Genomic DNA, 13,002 nt, shown 5'->3' on the forward strand with positions numbered 1-13,002 from the left:
AATGGACACGACCTCGGAATAAGTATCCACAAGGCGTGCAAACTGATTAGATGAAACATTAAGACCACTGCCCTCCACCAGGTTGTGTGCTGCCTGGCGGCGTTGAAGGCACGTGACACGATGACAGAAGTATACGGGCGGAGTAGACACGAATGGGGAATTATTGTAGCGAAGATAAGTGGCGCCAGTGCGGAAATCCGCCGACTTAACCGAGCATCTCGGAAACAGCGAAGCTGGTCGGCTGTTCGCGTCGTACTGACGTGAGCATTTGTGGTAAGTGGTTGAAGAAGGCTGAAATCACGCGTAGGCGACAAGAGGTTGGACGTCCATGCCACATTACAGAAGACAGTTATCGAAGGCTTACCGACTCTCTAAATAAGGATAAGCGACGGTCTGTGGCAGATCTGAGGACAGAGTACATTTCTGGTGCAAGCACAAATCTTTTGGAAGCACACCTTTCAGAGCACAGTGATGAACTTGGTGCCCCGCAGCAGAGGACCCCTACACGTCTTCCCATGCTGGTACAATAACAGCGTCAGTTATGATTACAGTGGGTACTAAATCATCGTGATCGGACCACGTTTCAATGGAATTTTGTCGCCTGGTCGGATGAACCTCATTTATTGGTAAACCACGTTGATGGTAGCGTCCAAATACGCTCTCATCCAGGCGACCGGCTGCTTGAAACATGCAGCTTGCCACGGCTACAGACCGGTGGGAGCAGTATTAGCCGGCTGGCGTGGCTGAGCGGTTCTAGGCGCTACAGTCTGGAACCGCGCGATCGCTACGGTCGCAGGTTCGAATCCTGCCTCGGGCATTGATGTGTGTGATGTCCTTAGGTTAATTAGGTTTAAGTTCTACTGGACTGATGACCTCAGAAGTTAAGTCCCATAGTGCTTAGAGCCATTGGAACCATTTGAGCAGTATTATGTTATGGGGGACATTCACCTGGGCTTCCATGGGACCTGCAGTAGTAATCGATGACACCATGACAGCTCCGGGCTACGTGAACAATATTAGGCACCAGCTGTAGCCCCTTATGCTTGACGTCTTCGTCAACAGAGATGGCATCTTCCAGCAGGATAACTGTCCGTCTCAGAAGGTCAGAATCATGCTGCAGTCATTTGGCGCCCGGGTTCCCGGATTCGATTCCCGTCGGGGTCAGGGATTTTCTCTGCCTCGTGATGACTGGGTGTTGTGTGATGTCCTTAGGTTAGTTAGGTTTAAGTAGTTCTAAGTTCTAGGGGACTGATGACTGTAGATGTTAAGTCCCATAGTGCTCAGAGCCATTTTGCAGTCGTTTAAGGAGCATGATTGTGAATCCACCTTGATGTCGTGGCCATCAAATTCAGCTTTTCTAAATCCGATGAGACACAAATGGGACGCGTTTGGGTGCCAGCTCCGAGCCGACAAACCAATCGTTCGTTGATTACGGGAAGCGTGTGACTTGTGTGTAGGCGTCTGGTACCTCAGAACTCTGGAAAACAATAAGAAGTTGTTGAACGCAAGACACGCAGACTTATTGCCTTATTGAGTTCCAGAAGTTGTCCAATCACGTCAGTGTACACTCCATTGTTTGCAAATCTGTTACTTGACTGTGCAATTGTATGTGGAGAAGTTTAGAATCCTTAACATTCCAGCTTCGCTTATAGCGGCTTAAAATCATCTGACGCGTAAGTACACTGCGTTGTCAAAAGTATCCGAAAAACATAGGTTTTTCATATTAGGTGCATTGTGCTGCCACCTACTGCCAAGTACTCCAAATCAGCGACCTCAGTAGTCATTAGACATCTTGACAGAGCAGAATGGGGCGCTCCGCGGAACTCATGGACTTCTAACTTCGCCAGGTGACTGGGTGTCACTTGCGTCAAACGTCTGTACGCGAGATTTTCACACTCCGAAACATCGCTAAGTCCACTGTTTCTGATGTGATAGTGGACTGGAAACGTGAAGGGACACGTACAGCACAAAAGCGTACAGGCCGACTTTGACTGTTGGCTGACTGAGGCCGCCGTCAGTTGAAGAGGGTCGTATTGTGTAATACGCAGACACCTATCCAGACCATCACACAGGAATTCCAAACTGCATGAGGATCCACTGCAAGTACTATGACAGTTAGGTGGGAGATGAGAAAACTTGGATTTCATGGTCGAGCGGCTGCTCCCATCACGCCAGTAAATGCCAAACGATCCTCGCTAGGTGTTAAGAGCGTAAACAGTGGACGATTGAACAGTTCAAAAACATTGATTGAAATGACGAATCACAGTACACAGTGTAGCGATACGATGGCAGGGTGTGGGTATGGCGAATGCCCGGTGAACGTCATCTGCTAGCGTATGTAGTGCCAACAGTACAATTTGGAGGCGGTGGTGTCGTGGTGTGGTAGAGTTTTTCATGGAGGGCGCTGCACCCCCCCCCCCTTTTTTTTTTTTTGCTTAACACTATCACAGCACTGCTGAAGAGCACATTTTCAAAATGCACGGCTGTCCTGGCGGAGGTTCGAGTCCTCCCTCGGGCATGGATGTGCGTATTTGTCCTTAGGATAATTTAGGTTAAGTAGTGTGTAAGCTTAGGAACTGACGACTTTAGCTGTTAAGTCCCATAAGATTTCACACACACACATAATGCACGGCCTGTGATGGAGTGGTTAAATGACAATAACATACCTGTAATTGACTGGCCTGCACCGCATCCTGACCTGAATCCTATAGAACAGCTTTGGGATGTTTTGGAACGCCGACTTCGTGCCAGGCCTCACCGACCGACATGGATACCTCTCCTCAGTGCAGCACTCTGTGAAGAACGGTTTGCCATTCTCCAAGAAATCTTCCTGCACCTGACTTAGCGTATGCCTGCGAGAGTGGAAGCTGTCATCAAGGCTAAGGGTGGGACAACACCATATTGAATTCCAGCATTACCGATGGAAGACGCCACGAACTTCTAAGTCATATTAAGCCAGATTTACGGATGCTTTTGATCACATACTGTGGCTTCGCAAGTACTCGAAGAGAATGTTACAGCGCTTTTACTAAATGAGGAGCCAACACAATGTGACCACTATCCGCCGCAAGACAGCACGATGTCCCGTCGCATTGCTAGCACTTCACGCAATAAGGAAAGTAAGATAACTGATCGAAAGTATTCAGACATCTGTTAGTGAATCTTAAAATAAGGTGTGTCCACCCTTCGCCATTATGACGGCTTGAATTCTGTGGTAGATAATTTCAAGGTAGTTGTCTGTGGAGGAATTGCAGCCCGTTCTTCATCAAGAGCCGAAACCAAAGAGGGTTCCGTTTTTGGACACTTGAATCTGGTGCGAAATCGACGTTGTAGCTTACTCACAGTGTTCAGTTGGGTTCAGGTAGGGAGAGTGGCAGGCCTGTCCATGTCATTACTGCTGTCTCCGCCAACTATTTCCTCAGAGAAGCTACTCTACGACAGAGTCCATCGTTATGCTGATAAAATCAATAATCGTTCCGAATCGTTCCTCTATTATACACAGTACACAGATCATGCAAAATGGGTTCGTATCTTTCCTCATCCACGAGAAGCACCCTTATATATAACACCACCTTCTCTGTACTTCACTGTTAGTACTACACATTATGGTAGGTAGTATTATCCAGACATTCACAAAACCAAAACCCTTTCATCGAATAGTCACAGGTTCCATCGTGTTTCACCACTTAAAATCATTGTGAAGTGGCATCGATTTTACACCATCTCGAGCGTTGCTTAGCATTGATAACAGGAAGTGTAGCTTCTGAGGACATGCTCGACCACTGTACCCCATTCTTTTTAACTCGTGATGCACAGTCATTGCGCTACCTGAACAGCTGGATCAGTTTGGACTCATGAGTGATTCCTTTCGAAGATTTCAGGGGATTTCTGACAATCACCTTTCACAGTGTTCTTTAATCCCTATTAGTCATCAACTGAGGTCTGCCTGGTCTTCGTCCAGCGGTGGTCGTTCCCTCGCATTTTCACTTGAGAATCACATCACCAACAGTCCACCTGCGCAGCTGTAGGCGGACTGAAAAGTCCCTTATGAATTTGTTACTCGGTTGACATCCAATGACTAGTGCATATTCGGAGTCAATGACCTGTCCCGGCCAACCCATCCTGCTCTTACTGCTGCTTTGCTCGTAACAGAATACTAAAATAGTTCAAATGGCTCTGAGCACTATGGGACTTAACATCTGAGGTAATCAGTCCCCTAGAACCTACAACTACTTAAACCTGACTAACCTAAGGACATCACACACACCCATGCCCGAGGCAGGATTCGAACCTGTGACCGTAGTGGTCGCGCGGTTCCCGACTGTAGCGCCTAGAACCGCTCGGCCACCCCTGTCAGCGGTAGGAGAATCCTCCCAGCCTCAGTTTATACTGATGGGTATGCCTCTCTTGATACCTAGTCTTCACTTCTGCAATGCATTGGGTGTGTCTGGATACTTTTCATTATTTGGTATATAGACTACTGGCCATTAAAATTGCTACACCACGAAAATGACGAGCGACAGACGCGAAATTTAACCTGGCAGGAAGAAGATGCTGTGATATACAAATGATCAGTTTTTCAGAGCATTCACACAAGGTTGGCGCCGGTGGCGACACCTACAACGCGCTGACATGAGAAAAGTATCCAACCGATTTCTCATACACAAACAGCAATTGACCGGCGTTGCCTGGTGAAACGTTGTTGTGATGCCTCGTGTAAGGAGGAGAAATGCGTACACCCACGTTTCCGAGTTTGATGAAGGTCGGATTGTAGCCTATCGCGATTGCGGTTTATCGTATCGGGACATTGCTGCTGGCGTTGGTCCACATCCAATAACTGTTAACAAAATATGGAATCGGTCGGTTCAGGAGGGTAATACGGAACGCCGTGCAGGATCCAACGGCCTCGTATCACTAACAGTCGAGATGACAGGCATCTTATCCGCACGGCGGTAACGTCTCGATGCCTGAGGCAACAGAGGGGGACGTTTACAAGATAACAACCATCCGTATGAACAGTTCGACGACGTTTGCAGCAGCATGGAATATCAGCTCGGAGACCATGGCTGCGGTTACCCTTGACGCTACTTCACAGACAGGGCACCTGCGATGGTGTACTCAACGACGAACGTGGGAGCACAAGTGGCAAAACGTCATTTTTTCGGATGAATCCAGGTTCTGTTTACAGCATCATGATGGTCGCATCCGTGTTTGGCGACATCGCGGTGAACGCACTTTGGAAGCTTGTATTCGTCATCGCCATACTGGTGTATCACCCGGCGCGATGGTATGGGGTGCCATTGGTTACACGTCTCGGTCACCTCTTGTTCGCATTGACCTCACTTTGAACAGTGGACGTTACATTTCAGATGTGTTACGACCCGTGGGTCTGCCCTTCATTCGATCCCTGCGAAACCCTACATTTCAGCAGGATAACGCACGACCGCATGTTTCAGGTCTTGTACAGGCCTTTCTGGATACAGAAAATCTTCGACTGCTGCCCTGGCCAGCAAATTTTCCAGATCTCTTACCAATTGAGAACGTCTGGTCAACAGTGTCCGAGCAACTGGCTCGTCACAATACGCCAGTCACTACTCTTGATGAACTGTGGTATGGTGTTGAAGCTGCATGGGCAGCTGTACCTGTAAGCGCCATCCAAGTTCTGTTTGACTCAATTCCTAGGTGTATCAAGGTCGTTATTACCGGCCAGAGGTGATTGTTCTGGGGACTGATTTCTCAGGATCTATGAACCCAAATTGGGTGAAAATGTAATCACATGTCAGTTCTAGTATAATGTATTTGTCCAATGAATACCCGTTTATCAACTGCGTTTCTTCTTGGTGTAGCAGTTTTAATGGCCAGTAGTGTATTACCGAGTATCTAGCAATGCATTCTCCTCTTGCCATCTGACATCCGGCATGTTCGCCCGACCTCTTGCCTTCAGACCAAAAACTTTGGCAACTGTGTGTAGATGAGACTACTTCGATAGGAGCTAGGATTGTTGCTTGGTAAGTGCAATTTTCTATTTAAAAAAACCTGTCCTGGAACTTTTCTGGAACAGCGAGTATGTAGATGGTGCTTGTTTTAACTTGAGACTACTAAATATCTCGAAATCGACGCATCGTACGAAAAAAAAAATGCTATAGGTTAAAAGTTAATATGAGCAAAGTGGACATCTACCTGTGCTACAAGTGGCCACTTCATGAGCATCTCTGTTGCACGGGCGGAACTGATTTCTTATTTTCGAATGGGGACGCCCGCCTTTTATTTTAAATTCGTATTCTGAGCCAAAAAATACGTACCGTTTACTCAAATCATTGTTGTCCATTCGTGGTAGTTGGCGCCATATTGGACATATATCAAATGCGCCTGTTTTTGCAGTTAAGATCCGCCGCAGTTGATTCCATATTTCATTTAAGACGTAAATGTCTCTTTTTGGGCCCTGACGGTTGATATAGCGCTCTAAATTTACTTTAGTGTTACAGATTCGACTGTACAGTACAATAGCGTTAACCGTTTCAATGTCTGGTTAGAGACTACGTTCAGCGTATTCCAGGATCAAGGACGTGGATATAACAGTTCAATGTTCCTGTAGGGATGCTTAATATCGATGAGTCACCTTTTCTGTCACCATAGAATGCTTCATTTCAGTGATTATCCATGACAAGTGCGCCTGTCACTATCACTTCACGGATATTTTATTTCATTAGAAAGGATTTTGTTTGTATTCTGCCGGTAGGCAGCGTGAAAGTTGCGGAGGTAGGATAGAAGCACACACCGAAATCGGTAGCCCTGATGGCTGAGTTGTAGTGCGACCACTGATATGAAGCATTCCTATGGTTTGGGAACTCGCCGCACTCAACCCCATACGGAAGAGAAAACTGCACTACCATACAAATAGCTTAATGGTTAGAAATACCAATTTCTATCCATGTTATTTGTACTTTACAATCACATTTGCAACACTCGAGTAATGTCTGAACATCAATATCAACCAACATAGAAAAAAATTTATTTTTACATCGTAAATGAAAAGTAGAATGAAATGGGCAATGGTTTGAGTAAAGCGTACATATTTTTTTGGGGTAGAATCCGAAATGCAATAAAAAAGGGGTTAGGGGGTGGGGTTCACATTTGAAACACGAAGCTGGTCCCTCCTCACAGAGGAAGGTTGGATTGCGGTGCCCAGTTGCAACACAGACACATGTCTCCTTTATCAATATAACTTTTCACCTACAACTTTTTTTTTCGTATAATGACTCGATCCGAAATATTTGGCTGTCTCAGATTAAAACAAACAGCCTGTATAATCTATATGTAAAGACAGCACGGTTGGTTAGCGTTGTTACCAAAAATCTCGAAAAGTTATTGAGCGATTTATTTCTAATTTTTCACGATACTCCAATGAATATTTGGACGGACACCGACTCTATATAGTCAATTTACATTAAATTATTTCACGGGACATTAATGAACTTTTGAACAGACATATGTTACATATTTTTCAATATATATTACATACATATAATAAACAATAATGCATTACAACAACCACTTTAGCAAAAAAAATACTGAAAAGTGCTTAACCAGCTTCGGACAAATTTTTACACGATAATCGTGTAAACATTTAGATTATTTAGGCTATGTAAACTGCAATGTACAGATTTCGACTACGAGATATTAACTGCAGTGCAGTGTCATGGTTTCACCCAAATACGTTCTTTCACTTTGTATGTAATTTTAAACGAAACTTATTACATAGAAATACGATATTTCGTGTTCGTTCTCTGTTTTAACAGAATGACCTAAATATGTTTGCTGGCAGTTTGCGAGGGCATTGTGAAGAACAATGCCCCCAATTTTTTTACGTGGTAAATAAAACAGAAATTGTTGCATACATCGCATTACTCATGTGTGATCTGGCATTCTCATGCTGAAGGACACGATTCTCCATCTGTGGACGGTCTTTTCGAATTCATGTTTTCAGATTTCTAATTACAGAGTGCCGTTTCTCACCCGTCGAGACAGTTTTGTTACTCCGTTTCTCACTTATCGATGCAGTTTTGTTACACACCATCATGTTAAACCCTACAATTCGGAGCGCTCTAGCGGCAGAAGGCTGAGAAAATGTCGATATGAAGAATAAAAATGTAGAATGTTATTAAAGGTATTTAAAAAGTATTAAGAGTTTTCACGTTTAAAAATTTCCTTTTTGTCACGCCCTCCTATTTGCAATATGCGTTAAACGAAAAAAGGGGGAAAAACAGACAAACGCTGTCCCAACAGTATCGACCGGCCGTCGTGTCATTCTCATCCCATAGGCGTCACCAGACGTGGATACGGGGGAGCATGTCGTCATTACACTACTCTCCCGGCCATTGTTGGTTTTTTGTGGTCGGTGTCGCTACTTCCTAATCAAGTGGCTCCTCAATTGGCCTCACAAGGGCTGAGTGCTTCCCACTTGCCAACAGCGCTTGGCAGACTCGGACAGTGACCCATCCGAATGCTAGCCAAGCCCGACAGCACTCAACTTCGGTGATCTGATGGGAATGGTGTAACCTCTTTGGCAAGGCCGTTGGCAATATACATTTAACTGAGAATAGTAAAGAACTAAAAAAGACATTGTAATCTTACTAACAACTTAAATTTTGACAGGTGGTCTCCTACGAATTACTGAAGATGTTTTCAAATGTAAATTGCTGATAACTCTAACAGAAGTTAATGGTCACGATATTTGTTTAAAGTGAAATAGGTTCAGGTCTTTATGTGGCTGCATTACAAAAGCCTTCACTGCGCAGTTAGTTACAATTTAAAATTGGACGTACCACTGCCTTAGTTAATGTTTCGTTCAATTAAATCTACCTTTTCCTTGTTCCAGGTTCGTCAAGGACTTGGAGAGCACTATGAGTTCCGTTGTAATGACACAGTTCTGCTTTAGTGTCCTCGTCGCGTGTGTGGCATTATTTCAAGCGACATACGTAAGTTTTTAAATTTTTGGAATGATACAAACGCATTGTTTTTTTTATTATTAGTGTGTAAGAAACTCATGTAGCATTTGTACGACAAACACTCTGTGCTCAAAAGCCCACGGCGGTCCGTACTCAGAAATGATAAAAGGCTCCCTTCATCGCATTTTAACATGAATTTCGATTGTTATTACGTAATAACACTCCAGAAATTGTATGCAGAAGACAGAGAAAATCTTGAAGGCGATGCAAAACAAATGTAAAATATTATGGATCCAAAAACTGAGAAGCGTTGCACAAAGTAGAATGAAGCATATTTTACGTCTTTGATTGTGGTTACTGAAGAAAAGCTCCATTAGTGAGGTTGGAATATAGCCCAGTGAATTCCATTAACGCTCAATTAACAGACATAAAGAGTTATGGAATGATGCAGGGAAGACTGACGGAATCATCTGATCTCACTTTCAGAAAATCGGCTGTGTAGTGCTGTTTACATCTGTTCATAATCAACGAAAGATACGAATAAAGGGTGTGGTTGTAGTTAGTAAAATAATTCAGACCCCGAAGTTTATCAATTTTCATTTTTTGTGTCAATACACTTTCCGGGAATTTAAATTCCCGGCTTCATACGAGAGCTATTTTACAGTCAGGAACATTTTAACTTTTAAATACCTGCACATTTCCGTCTACGAGGGTATATATGTGTAGGCCTACATGCAACACATCTCGATACGAGGATAAAGTTTTAATTATCAGACTAAGAGCAGCCGACCAGTTGCAAAGGATAAAGTAATCTTTACCTAGGTTTCAATAGATATAAATCTATCTTCTTCAGAAGACGGCAGTATTATAACAACATGAAGTCAAATGTCCTTATCGTTTAGGCAAACATCTGCATAGTTACATTAATCATATAAAATATAGCCCTGAAAACAGGGTTTGTCAGACAAATAATATTTTATATGATTAATGTAACTATGCAGATGTTTGCCTAAACGATAAGGACATTTCACTTCATGTTGTTATAATACTGCCGTCTTCTGAAGAAGATAGATTTATATCTATTGAAACCTAGGTAAAGATTACTTTATCCTTTGCAACTGGTCGGCTGCTCTTAGTCTGATTTACGTGGAACCGTTGCTGTAGCGCAGCTATGTTTAAAGTACTGTTTTAATTATCGTTAGAAAATACACCACCGTATGAGGGAATCGAAAATCGGTAGGTGTATCGGCAAAGCACTCCTATCGTGAATAAAAAGCGTTAACTTCGAGGCCAGCTAAAATCAGATGCACTTACCAGAGATGGGCCAAAGCGTTATTTACATAGATCGAATCAGACCTGATCACTCAGTGCAGTGAACTAGCTCTTCTTCATGAATCACCACTCACCGTTCACTCAGAAAAATAAACACGTGTTTAAGGAAGACACCTAGCCTTTAATTCAGGTCATTATAACTGTATTTTATATTAGAGATAATATTGTTAAGTCACATGAATAGTAGTTTTGAGATTTAAAAGTTCAGTTTGGTCTGCTGTAAAAAACAAAGATATTTCAAAGAAGCCCTGAATATTTTTTATAAAGTGGAAAGAATGTAAAAGTGAGACTGATTTATGTTATATTTTCATACTTTTATTCCAGACAAAATACAATATACGAATTACAACACAATTTTAATTATTTTAAGTATTCGCTGACGCTTCAGCACTTAATGAATCCTAGGAAATACTAAAACCGGCAGTATGCCCATGAGAACATTATAAATCTTGATTGTAATACATATTTCCAAGCTGTACATTACATAGAGGGTGTTTGGTTTAACTTGAGACAGCTAAATATCTCGAAAACCACGGATCACACAAACAAAATTTCCGGGTGAAAAGTAAATATTAGTAAAGGGAATATGTCTGTGCTACAACTCGGCAGCTCCCAACCATCGCTCCTGCGTGGGCGTGGCCAACTTTGTATTTTTATTGAAAATTTAGGTTTTACTCCAAAAAATATGTGCGGTTTACTGAAAACTTTGTTTTATATTTGTGGTAGATGGCGCTGTAAGCTATTGTACAAACATCAAGTATACTGTTTTAATTTTATATTTCATTTACGACGTAAATGTATACCTAACGATTGATATCTATGTTCGAAGTTTACTTTAGTGTTGCAGATTTGATTGTAGTGTACAAAATGGATTGCCGTTTCAGTATCTGCTTAGAAACTACGTTTATCTTGATACAGGAACGACAAATTTTATCTAATAGTTTTCTGTTGCCCGTCGGTAGGCTTGATATTGGAGCCTCTCACCGTTGGGTCCGTGATTTCGGTGAGTATCCATGGGAAATGGACCTGTCTCTATCACTTCATGGATGTTTTATGTTATAACAATGGTTGTTGTTTGTATTCCACCAGCAGCTGTGTAATGGCCAGCGCGAGAGGTACAGCGGTTGGATGGAAACACACACCGAAATCAGTCACCCTGATGTTGTCATTGTGAATTATTTTGACAAATGTAATTCTTACTAATCCATGTACATTGCGTTCCAAATGTCTTGCCGAAATCACCCAAGGCCATACAAAATTGGAGCAGACAGGCCCTGTCTTCTCCCAAGAGCACCGACAAAAACACTTCAAGATGTTCCCTTAGTTTTGGATTGCTACTTTCAGGTCCAATTGTATCCACGTAGAAGCCACAAAGTTTCAGTGGTACTTTAACATGTTTACGAAAAACACAAATTAAAAAAGATAATGAGAATGGTTAAAACTGGTAAGCTGACTTTACTAGATTGGAGAAGGTATTAAATGGTATAGCTGTCTACAGATTATGAGTGCTATACGAGAGTTTACAGCGAAGGCTGTAACCTACGTGGCGTTAGCGAAGATTTACGGTAACAACTAACTCTTGCGAAACACCCTCCGACAGAACTTCAGTTAATGTACATCTAAAAAGGGCGTGACGACAACAAGGACGGAACAAATATTGGCAGACGACGACAGAATCCTCATCGATGAAATTGTACTTCTAGCATTTTCCTGTATTTCTTGCCTCCAGCAAAGACAGATAGTCAGTGAAGAACCTCTTCATTCTGTATCTGCACTGAGAGCAGTTAAGGAACTGGTATTCAGACCAGCTGATGATGAATAATTTGTCCTGTCCTAATGGACTCGTTAAGGAGCTGTGTCTTTATATACAGGAACAGATTCAGTACTACCATGGTTTGAAGTTGCATTCCAATTTTGCTTCCTTCCATGAATATGGGGACTGTTCCTTCTGCCATATTTTTTTAAAAATGTTTACATGGATATTCCAAGTTTCGATTCGTAGATGTAGCTGTATACTGTTACGCTGATTGTGAGATATTTCTCGTACTTGTCGACTCTTGCGAACTTAGGAATTGTGTGGATGATACTTTTCCGAAAATGTGTGGATATGCCCTTATCTCGGAACAGTTAGTATAGGGGGTCAAGTACATTCATTAGACAGCCTGCTGACAGCTTCTCAACAATTGTGTAGAGAAAGTAGAGTCATTCATAGAGTCTTGGAAATCTTTGCGCTTTGTGTCATACATTCTAATCTCAAACTTGAATAGTCGTTTGGTTGCCGTTTCCCCGGATGATTGTAGAAAGTTCTATGCAAAGTTATCTGTCCCTTCTGCTTCATTTGATCTCAAGATCGCAAAGGCTCTTTTTAATTTTGACTCTAAAACCAGATCGCGTATGTTTCCCTTACTGACTCCAGTTTCCTCTTCTGTCGTATCATCAAAAATGTCCTCTCCCATATAGCGGCGCACAATGTATTCATTCCATCTAATCGCTCTTTGGAATGCATTAAACAGTGGAATTTACTTCGCATTCTTGGTGTTTGCTTGCTTTTAATTTCAACGAAGGCTGTTTTTTTTTCTACAACATTGAGTCAATATGGGTAGATCACATAACTAATGAGGAAGTATTGAATAGGATTGGGGAGAAGAGAAGTTTGTGGCACAACTTGACTAGAAGAAGGGATCGGTTGGTAGGACATGTTCTGAGGCATCAAGGGATCACC

At 42.6% G+C, this 13,002-nt stretch overlaps 1 protein-coding gene across 1 annotated transcript in view; it reads left to right on the forward strand.

The window, feature by feature from the left end:
* LOC126419474 (odorant receptor Or2-like) overlaps positions 1-13,002 on the forward strand; it is a 47,654-nt gene that overhangs the window by 4,417 nt on the left and 30,235 nt on the right. The window contains exon 2 of the mRNA XM_050086662.1: positions 8,879-8,978. Coding sequence (XP_049942619.1) covers positions 8,879-8,978 — 100 coding nt within the window. The remainder of the gene's footprint in view (positions 1-8,878; positions 8,979-13,002) is intronic.

This window comes from Schistocerca serialis, chromosome 9, assembly GCF_023864345.2.
Source record: "Schistocerca serialis cubense isolate TAMUIC-IGC-003099 chromosome 9, iqSchSeri2.2, whole genome shotgun sequence".
In the NCBI taxonomy this organism is placed as follows: domain Eukaryota; kingdom Metazoa; phylum Arthropoda; class Insecta; order Orthoptera; family Acrididae; genus Schistocerca; species Schistocerca serialis.